Raw genomic sequence first — 23,398 nt, forward strand, 5'->3', positions numbered from 1 at the left:
AGAATTAGTTTTGAAATAATCTCCACAAGGTATGTACTTATATATATAATGCTTTATAATAAATCACAGCAATTTTTCACAAGATGGACCATTGTCTGGAAAAAAGCCTCAAGATCTGATCTTCTGTGACGAACATTTGTTTTTTGTGGTTTTGGGAGGTCAACTTGGACAGATCTGTTCAGGAAGATCTCCAAGGAGGGCTACACAACATTTACTCCTAACTATTTCCACTTTGAGGCTACAAACTATAATAATTCTTCTTTTATATATGAACTTGCCTGTGACAATTGCACAACGACATCTCTGTTGTTTATTCTCCGTGTATTTTGCAGTATTTATTGTTGTTTGCTGTCTTCCCGGGCACAACTGCAACCTTTATTACATCATTTGCTCTGCTCAAATTATCCATTCATGGGCCATAACTATTTGGCATTGTAAACAACCTGCCTGCACTGCAGTGGCTGATCACAGCTATACTGTCAGTGGCACTTGTATTAGCTAGTTTAAAATCTAGCCCACGTACGGTGACCCCAGCTGCAGTCTAAGAAAATCGCACATGAAGAAACGCACAAGGGAGACAAAGAAAAAAGGGAAGACAATATGACAGCATGTGCCAGACAACAGTATTAGGGAAGGGAAGGTAGGAAAACCACTGTAAGAAGTTTAGGGTTCTCCCATTTATCCATGGGAATGTTACAGTGATAGTAACGTAGAAGTGCAGCAATGTAAATTTTAACTCACAGGCAATAGTAACAGGTAGAGGCAATGTTGTCCATACTTGACACTTAATGCCATTTCATCTTTGAAGACATTGACAAGATGGACAACCATAGCTTAATAGAACACAAATCATAAAGCTATTTAGAAACCTATCGTTCCTTGATAGAAGTGGATACCTGAACACAGTATCCTTTGAACTTTAGTTGGGATGACTCAGCCTCTTTTCAACAGGCTAGAAAAAGTGTTCCTTAACACAACACATATTATCAGTGATAATGTCAGCAACTCAGTGCTTCCAATAATAGGCATCTTCACTGCCAGATGATGCAATATGCAACACTTTGCAGTATGAAACACCTTGCCCATGTATTTCTTAAATACACTATGTGCGAGGGCATTGTTACTTTATTGACCTGAGTGGGTCTAGGTATCCTAATGGGTAAGCAAACAGCATTATATACTGGTTCCATCTGGACGACCCCTCCACGTTACCGTAAGTCACCCTTATTTGACTGGATTCGACTTACCTGGTCCGATACCCACTTTAATAATATCTGCTCCGGAAAGAATAAGTTCTTCTACCATCTCTCCTGTCACCACATTGCCTGCCTAGACAGAAGGAAAAATATCACATATATGGGAGATTTCAAGACTACTGTGGTAAAGACTAATGATGATAACATAGAGTTTTATCCAGAGCTTTTACGAGTTGAACTATACAGATTCAGGAAGAATATAGTTCACCATATTGTTCATTGTGCATGTCACAGAGATTAAACAAATCATACAGGTATATTCTCAAGTCAAACAAATTTCATGATTGGTCCAGTAAACCTGATCCTTAAGATCCCATCAGGATATCTGTTTTGTCTTCCATCCCCCTAATCCTCATCCAGAGGGTCTCAACCACATCATTCCTAACCGTAAGGGCTACACAGTCAAACTTCTCCCTTACATACAGTGCAACTCCTTGACCTCTCCTGTCCTGCCTATCTCTCCCGAACAACCTATAGCCCTCCATCCCATTTGCCTACCTCACTTTGTGGGAAGATGTTCAAATCTTATTTAAAATGCTGGCAAGTCCCTTTTTCCTTTATGATTTAGTATTTTGAGTACTGAAAGAGTAAGGAAGGTACTACTCTTGTCATTTCATACATCGGTGACAAAATTGGTATGCACATTCAGACTATGTAAATGAGGGCATTTATACTATATACATTCATTTGGTTATGGTGAAGCCAGAAGTGAAAGAAAGGGGTTTGGTCCCTCTGCATGAACTTTGCAGAGATGTAGACAGCATGCTGTTTATGATGACCTCTTCTTCTCGGAAAGAAGTCCTAAGTCATTTTGTGTTCTTGATCATCTTTTGACTTGCACTTGAAGAGTTCTTCTCCTCCTCTGGCCTACATCCTTGGTATCTTTCTTTAAAGTGATGGCAGCCCTCTCAGCCTCTTGCTCCTTCTAGTCATCTTCTTCTACCGTAGGCCCTCCATGCCCCTAATCAACTGCTTAGTCTTTGTTTGCCTTCATTTCAGATGGAATTTATCTTTCTTGAACCTCAGGAATGAGAACTGTCCACAGTGGTACAGGTGAGTTCTCACCAGGGCTTAGCACAATGCTTGCCTCTCCTACAGAAATATCTTGCCTGACACACAAGAAGATATTTGCCTGTATCACATTTGCGGCTCATAGTTACCCTGTGATCTGCTCAAGCCTCCAGGAACATTTGCCTGCTCCCATGTTTCCAAACTGTAGCAGAAAGTCATGGCACTCCACCTGATGTGTTACCTATTTCTACTCTGCAGTTCTTCACGCATGGTTTATTGAGGTAGGGGCTATCTATCTTTTCTGTCAGAGCTTCAGCTGGTAGGGAGTATGGGGCTGTAGAAATACACCACAAGGTACAGCTTTTTCTGATTCTGGATGCCATGAAATCCAGAATATAATGTGGACAGGAAAATCTACATTTCTTGAACAACGGTTTTCTGCAATCTAAATTCAAAAGACCTGACCATGAACACCACTGTTTCATACATTTGATGACATCAAAGCATGAAGGATGTAGCCTGAGAGATGTATTAATGAGGCTTTCACCCATCAGTAGCCTGCTGGAGTCCAGCACCACACAGTCATGACTGGCAGATTCAACCCTCCACCAGCCAAGCTAGCGACAGACAGGCTGTGTGGGTGGGCTTTAAGCATGAGGCTGGTGGTGTCAGTCCAGTCACTTTCAAAATGGATGTCTCCTCCTAGGAAAGGAAAGAACCACAGATGGCATTAACTGAGCTTCCATTTTCAAAGTTTCCTTGGAGAAAATACCAAATCAGTCCAGACAATGAAAAAGCCACAAGAGATGAAACACTGGCGGGCCAGTGTGATGCAGTTCATGGCACTGCTGCCTGTGGGAATCAGCTTTAACCTCCAGGAGTGTGAATGCAGGTCACCAAGCTTTTAAATTAATTCTGCAGGCATTTAGTGAAGAGGAAGGTTATTGCTGATCAGGCTGGTGTGGGTAAGGAGTTGGCTGGCCAGGTGGCCATCCAACACTACAAGGCAATTGCTTGTGGCAATATCACGCTTTACCTTTTGGTCAACCCTGAAGTAGTCAGGCAGTTAGAATGGATGATCGTTGTAGGTGCCTTCCAACTCAACTTCTTTTCTTCTCTTTTCTTCTTTTCTCCTTTCCTTTCCTTTTTCCTTTCCTTCCTCCTCCCTCCTCCTTTACCTAGCAGTACATGCTGAGGAAACCTCTGATGACATTGCTTCCCAGCCCTGCCCTAGCAGAAGGGATGCAATGGGTAATCATGTCCCATCCTAGGCATTGGCTCTTTCACTTTCTGGGAAGGAGGCAGGTACCTTCTGATGGGGGTGAGAGCTGTGCATCGTCTCGAGATCATGTGACCACTTGAATAAAGCTGCAAAAAAGCATGTGTGAACAGCATTTTTTCGAAGTCTTCTATGTTCACCCAGTGTAGCTAGGTTTCCACAGGATGGCAAACCCCAACATCTCTGACACTAGTGAGGCTCAAAGATCAAGCCCTCAGTCAGAAGAAGGAAGTGCTCCGTAACTCAACAATTGCAAATCTTTTTGAGGTGACCAATACCTGTTCATTTCCCCATGGATTTGTTTTTTCTCCTTGTACTCTATTTTAGAAATGCCTGAGCTGTTTCCCTTGGAAAAACATGCTACACCAAAAGAGCCAGAGAACAAGAGTACGCCATCAGAGCCAAGGTCCATCTGGCCCAATGCTCCGTCTCCACAGTGGCCAACCATCAATATCTAAAGGAGAGCAAATAAGCAGTGCAGCTCTGCTTCTGCCAGGGGCCTGGGGGTGCTAATAGGCCTCAATGGCTGGGACCGGCCTCCCCTGGGACCCCCACTCAGACCGTCTCCTGCCAAGGGCCCAGGGAACAGGGTGTCTCAGCTCAGCCTGGGGCCTTCAGGCCCTGCCTCAGCCATGTTGTAGGTGTGCCCATCTCTGACCCTCTCCCCTCCTCCTGGATGGGCCTGGGATGTGCACTTCAAGAGTTGCTCCCCTGGGTGGACCCCTCAGACCTAGGGCAGAGCTTGTCAGGCTCAACTCGATGCATAACCTAGCATAACTAGTCTAGTCTAGTCTATTCAATTGCCTGTGCTCACCAGGAGTTGAAAAATGAGACTGTTATTTGCTGGAAATGTCAGGGGGGTTTCCGCTCCAAAACAATTTTCAAGGACACAAATCAGAAAGGTTACAAGTGGAAACATGATTTTATTTGCTCTTATTTTAGGTGATTGTACGGGATTTGCCTGAATCCCGTCCAGAGCCAAGGCTCACAGGCATTAACACAACACACCATGTGTAGCCAGCAGCAGGCTGATGCCTTCTTCAGTTTAGCTTAAAAAACCAGCCCTTGCAGCCCGGCAAAGACAAGTCACAGAGCTGCAGAAAGCAGCAGCAGGAGTACAGGCCAAGCAGGCCCTGTTTCCTCAAGAGTGAGAACTTGAAGCATGAGGATCACGACCAACCACACACAAAAGTGGAGGAAGAAGAAGAAGAATAGGAAGACGATGACAATGACGATGACGACAACAATGACGATGATGACGAAGACGAGGTGTGTGGAACCATAGGCTATCTTCCATAGTATGATGCCTATCAATGAGAAGCATCCTTTTTGCCCTGTCAAACTTGCTGCGCTGTGCTTCTTGGCCAGTGATGCAGGAAAAGCGCTCTCGTGCCTGCCCCACGCTTGTTTTGCATGCAGGCAGAGCTGAAAAGTGGCAGCTCCTGGTGGTGCAGCAAGCCCAGAGCCCTTCCAAGCACCAGCTGTTCTGCACAAGCAAGAAGCCCTGGGGAAACGGAGCCAAGGGAAGAGCAGAGCTCGCTCCCACTGCAAAGTTGCCCTGGGAAGGAGAGCCCCAGGGAGCCAGGGCACAAGTAGCGCCTTGGAGGCGCAAGAGCAGCCGGCAAGAACCTCCCCGAAATGGCCCCAAGGAGCCCTGACAAGGGGCTGTGCTCGATGCGACAGAGGACAAGACGCAACCCGTGGGGGCCACCCTGGCTGGGGGCCCGCCCTGGGAGTCTAGCAAGCTTCCTCCCCCCGGATGCGGGGCACGAGTGCCCCCTTCGTGGAGCATGAGCAGCAGGCACCTGGCCAAAAGGGCCCAAAGGAGCCCTGGCAAAGCAAAGGGCCATGCTCAGTGCTGCAGAGGAAGGCAAAAAACCCCCTGGCGACGCTTGCTAGCCCACCGTGGGGGGGGGAAAAAGCCTCCTCTCCCTAGCTGCAGGGCACGAGGGGCCATCTTCGCGGTGCATGAGCAGCAGCAGGCAGTGACCGAGCCAAAATGGAGCAGAGGAGCCCTGACAACAAGTGGTCCTGCTCAATGCTGCAGAGGAAGGCAAAAAACCCCCGGGGACCAGTGCCAATCTGCCCCAGGGGAAAATTCCTTCCTGACCCCAGCCAGCGCTGGCGATCGGCTACTCCCTGAGCATGTGAGCAAGACCGGCCTCCTTGTCCCAGTGGCTGGTCACGCCTCCCAGGAGCTACACGCCCAAGCCCTATGCTCCCTCAAGCCACAGCCATCTCAGGGGCTTCCCAGAGTGGCCAAACGCCCCCGGCCTGATCGACATTGGGGGCAAGAATCCTTCCCGTGCCTGGCAGGACACCACAGCCTGCTCCAAAGCACTGACACCCCTGGCAACATCTCTGCACCCCACTGCTTACGGCTGCTGCCGCTGGCTCCCCGCAGGGGATGAGGATGGCAAGCTCTGCAGCGCTCCTCCAGAAGGCATTCCCTTGCTCTGGCTACTGCTCTCCAGCTGAAAAGGCCCAATAGCCTCGGGCATCTCCGGGTGTTGCTGGTTCTTCTCATCTCCAGCAGCCTCATCCAGCCTCCGGTCGGTCTTCCTCAACTCCCTCCAAGAAATTCTGCCAGCTCCTCAAGGACTTCCTCTCGCATGTCTGCAGGCTGCCCTGGGGCCAGCTCTGATGCCTCCTTTTATCCTCCTCGGGGCATTGTGACTGTTGCCTTGCCGGGTGGCAGCACTGTGACATGGGGGTGATGGGAGCTCCTGTGCGTGGCCCCGCCCACCCAGCATCCTTTGGAGGAAGGAAGGCCTTTGGGGTGCTGGCCCCAAGGACGTTCCTGTGCCCAGGAGGCCCAGGGGGTTCTCCCTGCCCTTGGTGGCCGTGCGCTGGGCACAGCTGCTGGGCGTCCCTGATGCATCCTCTGCCATTCAGCTCCCACAGACAAACATAGTTACTTTTCTCTCAGGTCATGGCAGAAACCAACCCTGCAGCCCAGAGACCACCTCTGTTAGCCATCCCCTCTGCACCAGAGCTAATATCCATGAGGCCACACAGAGAGGAGGACCAGGGACTTGACCTGGCTGGACACAAACCTTTTTCCAGGGGGGTGGGTGGGGATGACTTCAGCAGACACAGCGTGGAGGAAAGCCAAAGTGTAACCAGAGCCATAGGTTGGGATGGATGGTGCCAATAGATTGCCATGGAAATAACACAGCCTTTGAAAAACAAGTGAGCAGAGGGTACACTGGTGTGGCGGAAAGGTTGGTCATTTTCAGACTTACAACATTTGAATCCATGCCCAAAGCACAGCAAGGCAAACGACTAAAACTGTAAAAATAGGCCATTGTTGCTGTCGCTGTCACACCCCCTTTTCCCACTGAAACCAAGCTGTGTGGCTCCTCTATTAAACATAGAGGCCATATTTATATGGGATAAAAAACACATTTCCAGCCATGGGGTAAAACTTTCACAGCTCATTTGTGACTTTAACCTTTCGAGGAGAGGAGAGGAGAGGAGAGGAGAAGAGAGGAGAGGAGAGGAGAGGAGAGGAGAAAGGGACCTACAACAATCATCTACTCCAACTGCCTGATCACTTCAGGGCTGACCAAAAGATAAAGCATGGTATTAAGGTCATTGTTCCAAATGCCTCTTAAACACTGATAGGCATGGGTCATCAACCACCTCTCTAGGAAGCCTGTTCCAGGGTTTGACCACCCCCTTGGTAAAGAAATGTTTCCTCATGGCAAGTCTGAATCTCCCTTGCAGGACTTTGAACCATTAACACACATCCTGTCACTGGATCCCAGGGAGAAGAGCTCATCACCTCCCTCTCCACTTCCCCTCCTCAGGAAGCTGGAGAGAGCAACGAGGCCACCCCTCAGTCTCCTTCTCTCCAGGCTAGACAAACCCAATGTCCTCAGCCACTCCTCAGAGGCCATGCTTTTCAGCCCCTTCACCAGCTTTGTTGCCCTCCTCTGGACACATGCAAGGACCTTCACATCCTTCTTAAGTTCTGGGGCTCAGAACTGCACACAGTTCTCCAGGTGATGCCCCACCAGTGCTGGCAGGACAGCGAGACAATCACCTCTTTTGACCGGCTGGTTACGCTGTGTTTGATGCACCCCAGGACGGGGTTTGCCCTCCTGGCTGCCAGGGCACACTGCTGGCTCATACTGAGCTGCTGCTGATCAGCACCCCCACACCCCTTTCTGCAGGGCTGCTCTCCAGCCACTCCTCTCCCAATTTATACTTGTGTCCAGTGTTACTCCATCCCAGGTGCAGAATATGGCACTTGTTCAATGTCATGCTATTGCTGATTGCCCAATGCTCCCATCTATTTAGATCCCTCTGCAAGGCCTCGTGTCCCTCGAGAGTCAACAGCAGCTTCCAGTTTGGTATCATCAGAAAACCTGCTAACAGTGCATTCAACTCCTGCCTCCAGATCATTGATAAAAATATTGAACAGGACTGGCACTAGAACTGAGCCCTGAGGAACACCGCTGGTGATCAGTCACCAGCCAGATGCAGCCCCATTCGCTACAACCCTGCCCTTCAGCCAGTTCTTCACTCAGCATGCTGTCTACCACAGCTGGACAACTTGTCCAGAAGGATGCTGTGAGCGACAGTATCAAAAACCTTACTAAAATCCAGAAAAACTACATCCACCGCCTTCCTTTCATCCACTAGGTGGGTGATCTTATCGTAGAAGGATATTAAATGAGCCAGGACTTTCCCTTTGTGAACCTATGTTGACAGATACCAAGTATGATCTTCCTCATAATTTTGCCAGCTACTGAGGTTAGACTAACCATTCTGTAGTTTCCTGGGTCTTTCCTCACTCCCTTCTTGTAAATTGGAATAACATTGGCCAGCATTCTGTCAGCAGGGACCTCCCTGGACTCCCAAGACCTTTGGTAGATGACTGAGAGGGGTCCTGCCATAACATCCGCTAGCTCCTTCAGTACTCTGGGATGAATCCCATCAGGCCCATCATCCCATCAGACATTTGAAAATCAGTTGTGGTTTGGACTTCAGCTCTGTGGCTTGTCTCACATCTACGGCATGTTTCTAACTAGAAAAATTGCACAAAATAAACCTGCATGAAACACAAGTCCAGTTGTCCACATCACTCATTTTATGCTTGTACTGAGATGGGCTATTCATTTGTGGAGATGTGAATTTAGGATCTAGAGATGATCATAAAACGTCTTACGTGATGATATTCCAGGACTTATCAAGTGTTTGTAGCAGTACTGATATAGGCAGAGCAGGAGGCAAACCCTAAAATCCTTAATATTTTCTTAGTTTTTATTGAAACAAAGCTCCTGGTGAAGTCCACAGGAGCTACCCAGGGAATGCTGGGCAAGGCCTATTCTCCACTTACTGATTTTTGGCTCCTATTTCACCATGTATTTATTTTTAATGAATTTTACTTCACCCTTTTATAAGCCTGAAACAGCTGACAAGCCACAACCTGAGGCACTTACAAAAACAATGATACTGTTAGGCAGCAATTTGTGGTCTATGACACAGGACCACTTCACTTTGCTCAAAACTGCATGATATTGATTAAAAATAAACTAAACTAAAGCAGTCAGAAAATAAAGAATATGTAATAGGCACAGTGTTTCCAGCTAAGTGCTCCTTCCTTTCTGCTCAGTGGTAATTTGTTATACTAAGTGTTGTATGCTCCAAGGTGGGGAGATGAAGAGCATGCTACTTATAACGTTAAGAAAGCAGTTTACATTTGGAAGGTAGATGACTACCTGTGCAGTATGACATGCAGCACATTACAGCTTGGTGAAATACTGCAGTACACACAACAGATTCATGAACAGGAAAGAAAGGGTATTAAAGTCAGTGGCTCCACAAGATTTGGGATCAAATAAGTATTTAACTTAAACAGCAGTGTCTTCTTATTAGCAGAGCATAGCGGGTTGTCAAACTGTCTCTTCAGAAATGCTAACCAGACGTTTAATGTTAAGTTACTGCTAGAGAATGTTGGAACTGCATATGTTGATTCAAAATGCTCATCCTAGCAGGGAAAAGCACTTATGTCCCCAGCATACATTTTTTTCCTGGAATGCATGTACACACATCAGCGGTTTCTGTCTTTCTGAATCTGCAGATCCTTAAGAAATTTTCAGGGAAGACATGGAGCTCTGCATAGCAGACTTCAACCTGCCAGTGACAGGCTTGCTTCCTGTAGGTACTTTCTGTAGACCTCAGAGAGCACAAAAAAAGACACTACGAGAGAGGCACAGCTATCTGTTATGTGAAGAGACCCTAGTATCACAGCTGAAGAGCAGGGAAAGCTGTTTTCTCACATTCAGCTGAACTTTTACTTGCTTGCTTTACCATTGATGTCACTATGACAGCTGAATAGAGGCAAAAGGGCTTTTGAAAGCCCCACCTGTAAGGTAAAGCCAGAATACTTCAACTAAAAAAGAAAAAAATCTGAAAAGGTGAATATAGAAAGACTGAGACTACAGAGATGAAACCCCCTTAAAATTAACTAAGAATATAAAGCAAGTAAAGTAATTGGAACTTGTATAAAGAAGCCACTACAGACAACACATTTTGTAGTGTATTTGGGCAAGTAGTCAGGGAACATAGTAATTGGTGGAAGTATTGTATTAGTGAAAACCATGCTCATCTTAATGATGAGCCCATGTACCAATGCATTTCTAATCTGCTGCAGAACTGGCCTTCTTGAAAGAGATATAGCCCAGTAATTACCTTACTGCTAATCTAACGTTGCTACCCCGGCAGTAAAATAACAGCATCTTTAACACCTGATAGGTAAACTACCGTGCTTTCAGTGTGATCAGTTATTAGGGACTACAACAAAGTACACTGGCTGTGGGCCTGGCCTTACACACTCAGGGAGACATTCGTCCATGCCATCACTCAATGTGAGGTTTCAAGTGAGTGTCACCCTGACTCATTCCAGCACTGTCCAGGATGACTGAACTGTGGGTCAGTCCTGAGGGAAATCCTGGCCTCAGAAAAGTCAAAGGGAGTTTCACTACGGACTTTAATGGGATCAAGATTTCACCTAACAGGATTATACAGGCTACAACTTCTTTGACAGAGATACAAAATTAGTGAACACAGTAGGGCAGTGCCTCTGAATTTCAGTCAGGCATTTGATACTGTGCCTCATAAAAGCCTGCTATAAATATCGACTCACACTAAGACAGGAACACTGCTGCACTGATTGAAAGCTGCTGGCAAATGGCAATGGATCAAGCTGGGGAGAAGTGTCTGTGACAACAGTTCTCAAACTTTCTTCTTGTATCCTAGAGGAAAGCACAGTCTGTGCCTCCACACTATCAGGAACACTGCCAAAGGACACTTCCCACCCACCAAAGCAATGGGTGCTTTACCATAAGATAGAGAGATGATGCCCTTTGCGAGGCTGAGCTATACCAGGTAGGTGTTTGCACTCAGAACTGTGACTGAGCCAAGACAGCCTCAGTAGCATCCCTGTCTCCCACCCTGGAATCCCAGCTGGCCCCCACTCTGAGATCCCAGCCTTCATGGACATGCTATGACTGGATTGACTCTGCTGCTTGTTCCAAAGATGAACTGGGAGCAGTATGCATGGCTTTCTCTGAGTGAATTCTAACTCCACTAAGGCCCTGAGAAGTTCTATTACTGACTCTAAGGGGAGCAACTGTTTCTGGCCTCTGCAGTTTCCCTCGGCTCCTGCTTTGCAATTCCACCTGCCTCCTCCTCTGGTCCACATCTTGTGAGTGCTACTGCATCTGCAAGTGTGCTCCTGCCGCAGTCTTCTCCTTCCTGCCACACTCCCTGCTGCCCTCCCTAGGGTTTCTTCTGTATAATGAACAGAGAACACTACAAAAAGAAAAATTCAGGATAAAAACTTGGCAAAGCTTGCTGGAAAAGATACCTTAGCTTGCTAAACAGACTTACAGTGAAATGGAAGAACCCTAACATCTACAATTACACTAATAAACAAGGAGTACATTTACTGTAATATAAAGGCTCTGGCCCTCCATCATGAATGTCAGCTGAAGTTTTGTTTTAGACTTTAGTGAGTAGGGAAAACCCAAGCACATGATGCTATACAAAACACCCCACTGGACCATTACTCTTGATTCCAGAGGGCAGTGCTGCATTTGTGAGACACTTAGGAGACTTGAATACTGCTTTTTCCTCCATCCGCCATCTAATGAGTGATTTAAGGCAAGTCATGTTGTACCTTTGTGCCCCTGTTTGTCTTCCCTATCCTTTGTGCTCCATGGAGAAATTGACCTTCTTTGTAAATTACTATGAAAGGCAGGAGTTAAAAGATCTTCTGTCAGAGCGAGGCAGAAGAAAATAAGGTAATGCGATTATAAAAGCAAGTATTTAAAAAGGCAAAAACATGCATTTGAAAGGTTGTTACACAAGAGACATCCTCCATCTGCACTGGAGTATCAGCCACAGAGAGTACTATGTTAAGCACGGTTGCTTTGCACATCACCTTTCAGTCTCAGAGCTGAACCCATTACACAGCCCCTGGGAACATAAATTCCCTGGGACCTGGGGTTGGGTTATTGTTATGTACTGCACTGCAGCTGACTGTGGAATGAATGGTCATGCTGAGGAAAGCAAACAAGACAGCCTGCAAGGTCCTGGAGATCACTTTCAGCTATGAGAAAGCTTCTTTATTTTTATACCTTCTATTTAACTGCTAACCCTTTTGTTTGAAAGCCACAACAGCAGAGAGCATACTGCAGGCATAACACAGAGACATCAAAGCAGACAGAACAGGTAGCAGCAGGACATGTCTTCCAGAGTATCATAAAAAGGAGCCTAGACGAGCTCCTGCATTACAGCCAGGAATAGCTTCAAAAGGCCATTTTGGCACAAAGTGTAAAGTAAACTAATTTGGAAGTGGGGTAGACGTGTGTGTCCCTAGTTGAATCAGAGATTTTCAGAGACTGCACAGACTCTGGAGGCTTTGGAAAACAGAAGGTTTTTGAATATCCCAAGTTTGTTAGCATGCTTTTAGGAATGGAAATTGCCCCTGTGCAGGAGATGAAAAACATGAGCCATACTAAACCATGTTCAGAGAAAAGAGCCACAATCAGAGAAGACAAATGAACAGGCCAGGGCTGTACATGTGCTTGAGCAGGTCGTGCTGTCAGGATAATGAAACCTGAAGGAACAATAACCTTAGAGAAACTAAGCAGGTAGCTTAACAGATGTGGGAGGTTGATGAGACTGGCTTAAGGACCTTCGACTAAAATCTGGGCTTGATACCTGACTTTGACATTGACCTCCTGTACCTTCTGGGCAATTCATCTTGGTTGAGTTCCCTCCTCAGTCAGCAAAGTCAGTAGTCTGTGGGGAGGTGGAGGAGGGAATGACACACAATTTTATTTTGACTCCTGATAGTTAAAAAAAAAAAAAAAAATCTTCCCTATGTGATTTAAGCTCCCTCCCACAACTCTTCAAGCCAAAGACACTAGAGTAATCACATCACTAGGGACAATACTTCATATTCAAAGCAAGGAAACAGCTCCTTCTCTCACTGCAGAGAACACAGAGCAGGAAGCTCAGAAAGCCCACGTCTATCATTTCATTCTTCCAAAAGCTCTCCCCAAAGCCATGGGAAATATGGCCATACCAAAAAGGTTCCCACATCTGCTGGTAGCTGTTGAAAGATCCCTATTCATTAGCCTATGGTAAGCCAGAACCCCACAGGCATTCAAGCCCACTTCCATTTTCCAATGCCACCATCATCCAGAGGCAAGAACACTGCCTTTCTCCAACATGGGAGGAAGGAATGTAGTCTCCCCTGAGCTGCTTGAATGTGCAGTTCCCTAGTGAACCAACGCAGAGTGTGCATTTATGACCGTTTTTACTCCACATTTACTTTGCACGTGTGAAGCTTTGTGTCTGGCATGAAAAAGTGAGAAAGTGTTGCCTAAACACATGATTTTTTGCTGCATTGGCTTGAAGAAAGGCTGGTAGCCTCATTAAGAATCTGTTGCTGGTTTGAGAATTTCTGCTATTCTCATGGAAACAAATTCAGATCCATTTGTTCAAGGGCCCTGGGAAACAAGCAACAGCATTAGGGCTCTGCTGCAAGGTGTCCTGTGTTGATGCAAACACCCTACTCACAGTGCAAAAGGGCTGGAGGAAGCATGGCATTAGAGCTCTGACACGGGATAGTAACATCACAGAAGGCACATGAAAAGCCCCAGCATTGACTATTTTGCTCCCTGATGACTCCATTCACAACTGCACAACACCCCTATGATTCTTAGCATAGGCAAGGATTAGTCTACATTCAGCTATCTTCATAGTGATCTAATAAACGAAAACAGCCATTGGCCTCAGTTGGCCAGAAACACTGGCACATTCCCACAGCAAACCTCAGCTTGGAATCACCAAAATAAACCTACACACTTTATGATTAGAGGTCACATCTGGCGTGGGAAGGAGGATATGAGTGGGAAAAGAATTGGATTCACCCAGCCTGCCATGCCAACATCAAACTGCTGTATCAGATCACACATTGAACATTCCCACAGAAATTATCAGGAATGGAAGACTGACAATACCACGATGTTATTAAACAGTCATCATTTGGCTCAGAGTCAACATCTTGCTGAATTGAAAGGGCAGATGAATAGAGCTGCCCTTTATATTCTCAGAAGGGTATCTGTCCACATGTATTTGTCTGAAAGACCAAAGGTTTGAGTCAGACTTCTTCCTTTCTTCCTTTCCTTCCTTTCTTTTTTTACATGAGGACTCAGAAATTGACAGAGCTACCACAGAGCTTCTGATGCCTACCAACCAAACTCTGGGCCCTGCTCCTGGACAGAATTCCCACACACTCCCTCCACCCTTTCTACACACTTACCATAATGGTGTGATGTGGGAACAGGGCACGGACGGACTTCACAAACTCCACAAAGTGCTCTGAATAGCCATTTGCCACATCCAGGCAGATGTATCTGATAAGTGGAATGGCCTCTAGAATGCTTGTTAACTTGTCCAAATCAGCTTTTCCACTACCTGAGCTTGCTGCTACATGCTAGAAAGACAAGAAGAACAAAATGGATTAGTAGTTTGTAAAAACTGGGATAAACACACACTTCATATGTCTTTTTCTGGGTAGTCTTGGGAGGACTTGTGCTGGAAACTACTGAAAATCATACTATGTAATATGAAATAATTACCTTCCTGGAAATATCAATGTGTTACTTCCATTTTGTTTAAAGGCTCTAAAATAAAGCAAAATTAGCATTTTATCAGCTCTTCATTCACAAGTGGATTCCCACAGGCAAATATAATCACCTGAGATGGATGAGGACTCACAAACAGATGAAGTCGTAACTTGGTATATTTCCAGGAAGGCAGAGTGGTAAAATTTGGGGCGCTGTCAGAGAGTGGAATCTGGATCTTTAAGTTCACCAAACACTCCCTTGATCTACAGAATAGTTGAGTACAGAAGGGACCTCTGGAGACTGTGTAGTCCAACCCCCTTGCTCAAGCAGGGTCAGCTACCATTGAAAACAAACAGATTGCTTCCTCCTTTGTCTTCCTATGAGTTCTTTCCAACAGGAAAATAGTTTCCACAGCTGTTGGCCCACAAAACCTCTGCAGAGTTCCAAGGTCACAGAGCAAGTCAGTATTTAATCACTGGGAGATCCTACTCCAGTGATTATGAACCACAAATGAGCTAAGTGGCAAAGTGTTCAGACACAGGATATCCCTGGGACCACTTTCTACCCTATAGTGGCATATAAGCAACCCTGATGAATGTAAGTGATAGGCTGGCTTTCAGACAATCCTGTAATCAGTAGTCTTTATAATATAATTCTAAAATGTGCCACAGGTAAAGATACAATACAGCTGTGTGGTATTCTTTCCTATACAGAGAGTTTCAAAACTGCACTGAACTCCAAGGAGGAGGGGAGACAGCCAGGCACGCTCTTATAGTGCCTCTCCTGGTGCAGGGGCCTGCCAGAAGAACACAGAAGAAATCTGGATATGAAAAAATTGAAACTTAAGTCAATGTTTAAATTTATTAAATGGTGTTTCTCTGTAATGGCTCAGGCTAGGACCCCGCGAACAAGTGGGGCAGCATAGTGAGTAGTAGCACAGTGTGAGCTCTAGTGCAAGGAGGTAAATGGAGGACACATGTGCTCTGACAGCTTTCAATGCTCATCCCTGCTTGGGCCCAGCACCTGGGCCCCTCCAGCCCGCAGGCTCTGGGTCCACTTGCACACCTGATAGCAAAGACTCTGCCTACCACAAGGGCATGCAGAGCCAGCTTGTGGTTGGTTTACTCAAGGCTATTGACATTTGTGGTCTTGGGCTCCTCCCTCAACAGCACTACCGCAGCTCCCAACAGCAACAGAAGCACAGCAGTTAGACCTATTCCCAAGTATTTATTTCCTCTTTGTTCAGGATACTACTCTGTCTCCATTCCAGACATATATAAACTTTGCTTTTTTGCATCTTAATATAAGCACTTTCATAACGGACTCACATAGTTATTCTTTTTAAACCAGGACAAGTCACTTCCCTTGATCCATTTAAGAACAGCAAATATCTTCATTCCCCAAAACCTCACTTGACAACAGTATTCCCAAGAGACTCCAGTGTATGTGAGTTCAGAACAAAGCAATAAACCATAATCATTTACAGTACGAAAATGTACCTCAAGGCATTCTGGGTGATTGGCAGCAAACAGTTTCCATTCTTCCAGAGAATAATGCTTGTGAATTGCAGTGAACATTGCATGCTAGCAAAAATAAGAAAACTGATATTAATGTCCAAGTTAGTCATCTTTCCCTCAGCTGCAGAATAACAAGATATCAGAAATTCCCATTTTAAGTATATGCTCATCCTACTTCAAAGAAACAGTAACAGTGAATAACAGACCAGGCAACTCCAAATGGCTCTTCAAAGGTAACTTAACATACGTAGCTGACCTTTCAGGATCATGTTTCTGATGTGTTTCGTGAAGTTACGATCAATATTTTGAGTGTGCTTAAGCACTGCAAAAAATTAAAGTGAGCCTTGAGGCCAGAGGCTAATTAACTAGTGACTCTCGACTGCTGCAGCTTTATCCAGTAACCTACCCTTTCAAAACTGTTGCCAGTTGGTTTTTTTGTTTTTGTTTGTTTGTTTCTGGAAGGGAGCACAATATAGACTTCAAAAACTAAACTCTAGAAGCTCCACTTGAAGCTCAGTCACACCCAAGATGGAAGCTTCCCAGCAAGCATCTCCACTGCAACTATCTTCTATCTGGAGCCCTGTTGCTGGTATTGCTGTAAAAGCACAGCTGCTTTGCAGTGAAACCACCCCTTCTTGTTCTGGATTTTTTTAACTCATGCCTCCCTGTTCTCCACCAAACATAGCTAAAAATTAACAAAGGCTGCTCACTGTCACCCAATGACTTCCCAATTGTTGCAGAAACGAGAATCAAGACTTACTTTTGCCATAACCACGGCCATTTCAAATGTCCCCACAGTGTCCATGTTTGCCACTATAATGGGAATTCCTGTGTATGTCTGCTTGGAGTTGCGGAAGGTGAAGGTGCGTGTGAGGTCGACCTGCAACGAATAGGCACACATTCATTTAAGTAACTGATTGCAATCTAACAAGAGTTTTGCCACTGACTTCAGATACAGCAAGTCTGGACATTGCTTCTTAATTTTCCTCACATTTCCTATTCTTCCTCCCTTCATCCCACTATTACCTCACTTACTTTATTTGTTACAACTTCTGCCTTCCAAATAAGAAAGAAAATATAAAAGTAAAATAATGTTTTCTGTGTTAAAGAGAGGTCTTGCTGAAGAAAAAGAGAATCAACATTAAAAAAAACCCCCACAAAAACCAAACAAGTCAGAAGGGGTTGGAAATAGTATCAGAACCACTGCCTTACAGTTTTACAGAGGAAAAACATCTCTTTCAAATGAACTTAAGAAGTAGAGAAGAATAGTATGTTTAAGAAAAGACTGAGGCAAGATGCAAAGGTATGCAAGCAACACAAGGCTATTACTCTTTCAGTAATTCTCACCTCAACTTACTTTAACTTCTCACATGTGACTTCCTTTAGCTAGCCAGCCGGCCAGATGGATCTCATGCAATTATCCACACAACTGATAATACTGTAAGGGCAGGCATTTATGAGGGATAATTGTGGGGCTTCCCCTAATGAGGTTTTTGTTCTATAAGAACTGGAAAAATGCCACAGTGGGTTGGAGATGTTCATGTGGTGCCTCAGTTCTCCAAACAGCCAGTACCAGATGTCTGGGAAGGGAACGTAAGAAGAGGCAAGTTTTGAAAGACTCTTTCCCTAGCCTACCTTCCCAGGTCCCAAGAAGCTGAAGGTTAGAGACCTTCAAAGACAAAGACCTCCTCCAATCCATTGTGCTAAATAGCCACTCATGGACAAAGAACTTGCCTTGTAATTTTTTTAATCCTTCACATGTTTAGCCTCTCCAGTATCCCATAGCAATAAATGCCAAAGATTAATTATACGTTGCATAAAAACTATGACCTTTGCCTGATAATTACATTCAGTGCTTCCTACTTCTTGTTTTGGAGAGACAATCAACAGCCACTTCTCAGTTTCACCTTTTCCATTCCACCCCTCACTTCATAGACTTCCAGCATATCCTCCACAGCTGCTTCTTCTACATACTGAATAGTATGTTTAGTTTTTTCCTCATGTGGAAACCAGACAATATTGCTGATATTCTCTGTACCTATTTTAGCATATTACACTGCTCTTGTGATTACCAGAACTGTGTACTCAAGATGAACATACTGAGCAGCATCGCAAGCTAACTGGTTTTCCTTGGTTCCTCTAGTAGCACTTCTGACCATCTCTTTGTCTCTTTCCTGAGTGGTAACAGCTAATTTATAGCTTACTGTTCTATGCATGATGAGAAAGTAACTTCTGACTCTAGGATTGCTCACCATCACTAAACAACAGTAAAAGTTTCTTTAGAAAGAAAATAATGAAATGTATTTTACAACTCCTACCTAGACCTTTGACCTGTGAAAGTACTAAGACATTGGCTGTTCTGTTAGAGCTCCCTGAACTTATTTGAATTTACAAATTTAAATTACTGACTAGACTTCCTACAGAACACTTGTTTGGTGAACTTAAAATGGACAGCCTGCAGAGGCAAGAATAGCAGGTTACGTGAGTACCAGGACCCCACAGACAGATAATGCTGCTACCACTCTAATCACAGCTTTAACCAATTTTGACACTTAAATTCAAGCTTCAAATTTTCTGGTATCTTTTCAAAAAGAGAAAGCAATCATGGAAAATGAAGACAGTGCAAGGAATCAAAAACAAGTACCAACATATAAGATGTACAAGAAGAGCTGCAAACACCCCAAACTGCCTCTCTAAGAAGCTGACTTAATCCTAGCTACTGCATAAAAAGCTATCCTTGCACAAAATGAGGCATTCACACCAGAGAAACAGACGCTTGCTGATATAAGCTTCAAAGCAGCAGCTTGCTGGGTAACAGGCACTGTAGTATGCTGCCTCTGTTCCTCTGCCAGAACTATTTATTTATATTCTTGTTTTGAAGCAGACTGGGGCTGTCCATTTCAGATCTGGCTCTCATAGACACTGTTTATTCCTGTTGCTACAGCCTCAGTGATGGTGTCCAATTTCTTAACCTTCATCGGTTTTCACTGACCCCCCTCATGACATGCACTTTTTCTCATGTGAAATGTTTTTAACAGTTCATCACAGCCACCCGTTACAACCCTGTCGTATCAGCTCATGTTCCTCCTATCATTTTCCCTTCCCAGCAGCCCTTCTTTCCATGGCCTGCATGCAGCTAAATATACAAAACACTGCACTTGAAGGAGCCATGTGTCACTCAGTGGAGCACAGCTCCACCTGTTTGCCAGGCCAGCATAGTGAAAATAAAGAGACCGTAAGTCCCCAAGCAAATGGCCAGAAAGGGCCTACGGGCCTTATAGGTAGTAATTGCACACGATGAGGAGTTACTCAGCTGGGACACCATTCTTTGTAAATTAAAAACTACTAGCCTGACATTACCTTTCTATTGAGAGGGCCTCTCCAATCTTACACCTTCATAATGGGAAAAAAGTTTTGCTTAGGTGTTGCCCTCAGAATCCCTGGCCACAGGCCCATAATAAACATGGCCACCCCGCTTTCCTTTTCAGTCTTGTCTTTCTACCTCACTTGATTTGTTTCAGTCTCTCTCTCTTACAACTTTGCTTCCTCTGGAAGCTTAATCCTCTTTCCACCCTCAACACAACGTAATTCCTTCATTAGTCAAACTAAATCCTTTGTTAACCTTGGGGTTACGTGAGGTAAACGAGAAGGCACCTTCAATCTTGAGGCAGCCATCTTTTTTTGTAGAGGCAATCCTCATGGGATTTCCTGGGGTCTTTCCTGATCCCTGCTGAGAAAGAACTACAGCACTATCCTGGCTAACAGTGGCCCTGGACAGCTGGGCTCTGCCCACATGGATCACACAGCAGCAGGAGGCAGGTCACAGAGGTTAACATAAGCGAGGGTGAAATGCACCCCACAGTCCCAGGTTTCCACCTGATGGGATCCCAGCCCGGGGCACCCTGTGCCGTGTGAAGCGCTCCCCAGCATCTTCGCTGGTTGATTTTTATTACTACTGTTTTTTAAATAGAGCATGTCAGTTACTCGGTAACAGCACTGCCTATAACCCCCGAGGCTGAGGGCCAAGATGCCTGCTGGCCCACACCCCCGGCTTCTCCCGGCCCAAGATGCGGGGCGCTTAACCGGACACCCCCCTACCCCGGACAGGGGCCGGCAGAGCTGTCGGTTCAGGCTGCCCCTACGGCAGGCAGCCCCCACCGAAACGGGAGGCCACCCCGCCGCTCAGCTCGGCAGAAATCTGCAGAGGCACCTGTTAGGAGCAAACAATCCTCCCCACCACCACCACCCCCCTTTTTATTTTTGCTGAGGAGCGGGGGAGGACAGCGCGGCACCGGCTTGCAGCGCCCGCCGCCTCCTGCTCCGCCGGGGCTCGCCTCGCCAAGGAGCGGGGGACACACGCCGCGGGCTCCGTAACCCCGGCCCCGTCCTCCCCTCCTCCCAGGAGGTAGCGCCCCCCCCAGCCACCTAAAGGGCGTTTCGATCGGGGAGGGCATTGCTACGTTAGACTGGGGAATAAAAATAAAACAGGGAGGGAAGGAGGGTTAAGGAAGTTAGGCGCTGAGAACGAAGAAAAAGCATGCTGGGTTTGAATGCCCCCACCTCTGATCTGCTTTTGAGGCTGCTTCTTTTAGGTCTGAGCAGGACATCTTTAAAGTCCAGTTTGAGGTCTGCGTCTACCCGGGGCATCTTGTTGGGGTGGCGGGGTGCGGGGGCCCGGGCTTTCCTGGCGGCGGCGGTGACGGCAGTGGCGGCCCCGCTGACGCTCGCTCCGCTCCGCTGCACCGCGCCGCCTGCAGAGCCGCGCCGGCCAAAGCCCGCGGGCCGCGCACGGAGCGTATTTATAGGGCGCGGGGAGAGCAGCGCCGCAGCCTGGGCCCCATCGCTTTATTAGGAGAGGGTTGTTTTTAGATGAGTAGCCGGTCGCCCCCTACCCTGTTTAGCTACCCCTGTTTCTCCGCCGGGCTGGGCGCTCTGTGTGTGGCGGGGGACAGACGGGGACGCGGCGCCCGCCCGTAGCCGCCCGTACGGGGTGAGGCAAGGCGCGGGCACCGCCGCCGGCACTGCAGCGTTAAGGGCAAAGCAAGGGCAGAGGAAATGGCGCCTCCATGTGACCGAGCGGGCGGCCGCCGAGCCCGCCGCCGCTGCCGGGCGGCCGCTGAGGAGCTGAGCTGACATCTTCCACCTCCCTGCACCCTCTCCTCCCCACCCCACTCCCCCCCCAACTACCACTATCACTTCCACCCCCCCGGGCGACGGTTGCGGACCAACCGCCGCCCGGCGCGGGGGCGGCCCTGAGGCAACTGCACTGACCGGGCTGGCGACGTTCCCTGAGGTTTTACGGCCCAAAACTCTGTGCCTCCAACCTTATAAAAGGCCAGCCTTTGGTCTCCCTGGGCTCTGGTGGAAATCCGAATTTCCAGGGTGCTCTGCTCTAAGCCCAAACCTGGCTCCCACCCTGCCCGTCATTCCCTGGTAAAACTGAGCGTTGTCCAGCTCCTGGGACCCTCCGAGCTGGTTCCCCATCTGACTGTAGAGCAAAGGGCTGATGTGTGTTTTTGGCGTTAGAAACGTTGAGAAATGTGCAGCTGGTTGGTCATAGGAGAGCAGTCACTGCAGCAGCCACCTGGAGCTGATCTGCACTATAATTTCCTATTTTAGTACATGTACAGAAGCAACAGAGAACTTCTTTTTTGCCCTTCATAGCAGAGAGGAGCCCGATTTGTGACTTTATATGATCCATCTTCGATGGCTAGCCATGTGCAGTCTCAAAACCCCAATAGCAACAGAATTACACATGCTGGGTCCATCTACATCCGCTGGCATCAGGGATCAATACAGGGTTACCAGGTGTCATATGAGATGACTTTCACAAGAGCTTTGATCCTTAAAGTCTATCTAATAATGAAGTCAGTGGGTTGTAAGATTTGGACTTCTTTGGAAGACACATGAGCTAAGCCTTGTCAGTGACTGGAAACTGAAGCACGGGAGGTTCATGGCTGGCTTCCCTTCCTCAGACACATAGCAGGATGAGGTAGTGCTCTCTTTATCTGCAACTTGCACACATCTGGTCAACACCCTGCCTCCAGCAGAACTCTTTTACATCTCTTTGCCCAAGTGTCCCAGATAATTCAATATGACTGAGCACGTGGCCCGGGCTCTACACAGCAGGCAGTGCATTTGAGACCTTGCTGGTTTGAATGTCCAGATTGAAAGGCCTTGAATCTGTTTCCAGGAAGCCTCAAGGCTTCAGAACTTCAGGTGATGTTCCAGGAGAGCCTTGTCACTGTGGGCATTTCCCACAGAAATATTCAGGTGAAACAGGCCCCCTTATAATTAGTCTTATCTGCATAACAAAGGCCATTCACTTGGTGGTTTCTCCACTGAATTCAACAATATAACAGGACTGCTCAAATATATCCTTCAGACAGATAGCCACATCTCCCACCACTTACTGTTCAGTCATAAATTAACATTTTGTTCAGGAGCAGAGAGTACGATGAGAATGGGTTCTGTGAAAGTGGCACGCCTGTAGCAGAGGATTGAGAATGGAGAAAAAAACAAATGCCTTCTGTCTGTGCCTGGCACCATGTCTTCTATTTGCCTTCATGGCAGGCATGTGATGCTGAGAAGAAAGAAAGAAGCCACTGCGCTGTGCTGTGAATGCAAAAGGTCAGCACTGTTGTGGGGAACAGGAGGTGGAGGCTAGCAGTGATACTTGTAAGCCCCAGAAAATCATGCCTGAGCTGTTTCTCATTTCCCATATTTTAATTTTAGTTTCCACTCCTAGAATTCACCATGCTATTTTTCTGCAGATTACAATATCTGCTAATATCCAATATTTTCCCCATGTACACATACCAACAGACTAGTTGGGTCTCTCAGGTCAGCTCTGGTCATGAAAATTTACAAAATCCTCCCATTTCTTACTTCAAGATATATTTTCTGTAACTAAAATTATGGTTTTGTGCTGAACCATCTCTGCCTTTTTCAGTGTCCTTTCTGAAGTATGGACACCAGAAAGGACATGATCAGTAATCCCGTTAATATCATAGCCAAAAATGAAGATCACTTTGTTACGTATTTTCCTCTTTACACCTGCGGTGATCCCATATTACTTCTTTGCGATAGGGAAGAAAGAGCTGTTCAGCCAGGCTGTATGCAGCTTTGGTATTTATCCTGTAAGTGCAAATGAGTTATCAATGATTTCAGAAATTAGCATAT

The 23,398-nt window shown here is 46.4% G+C and overlaps 1 protein-coding gene across 3 annotated transcripts in view; it reads right to left on the minus strand.

The window, feature by feature from the left end:
• The window catches only part of GMPR (guanosine monophosphate reductase), a 51,492-nt gene extending 29,797 nt beyond the window's left edge, over positions 1 to 21,695 (minus strand). The window contains exons 1-5 of one of the 3 annotated variants that reach the window (XM_075745070.1): positions 20,777 to 21,155; positions 16,977 to 17,096; positions 16,199 to 16,282; positions 14,393 to 14,566; positions 1,248 to 1,329 (exon numbers count right to left, since the gene is read on the minus strand). In XM_075745070.1, the coding sequence (XP_075601185.1) occupies positions 1,248 to 1,329; positions 14,393 to 14,566; positions 16,199 to 16,282; positions 16,977 to 17,096; positions 20,777 to 20,863 (547 nt within the window). In that variant the 5' untranslated portion in view covers positions 20,864 to 21,155. Of the gene's footprint in view, positions 1 to 1,247; positions 1,330 to 14,392; positions 14,567 to 16,198; positions 16,283 to 16,976; positions 17,097 to 20,776; positions 21,156 to 21,540 lie in introns of those variants that run through there. The other 2 variants (XM_075745072.1, XM_075745073.1) reach the window with 2 other exon arrangements.
• Between the last annotated feature and the right edge of the window lie 1,703 nt (positions 21,696 to 23,398).

Source organism: Balearica regulorum, chromosome 2 (assembly GCF_011004875.1).
Source record: "Balearica regulorum gibbericeps isolate bBalReg1 chromosome 2, bBalReg1.pri, whole genome shotgun sequence".
NCBI lineage: Eukaryota > Metazoa > Chordata > Aves > Gruiformes > Gruidae > Balearica > Balearica regulorum.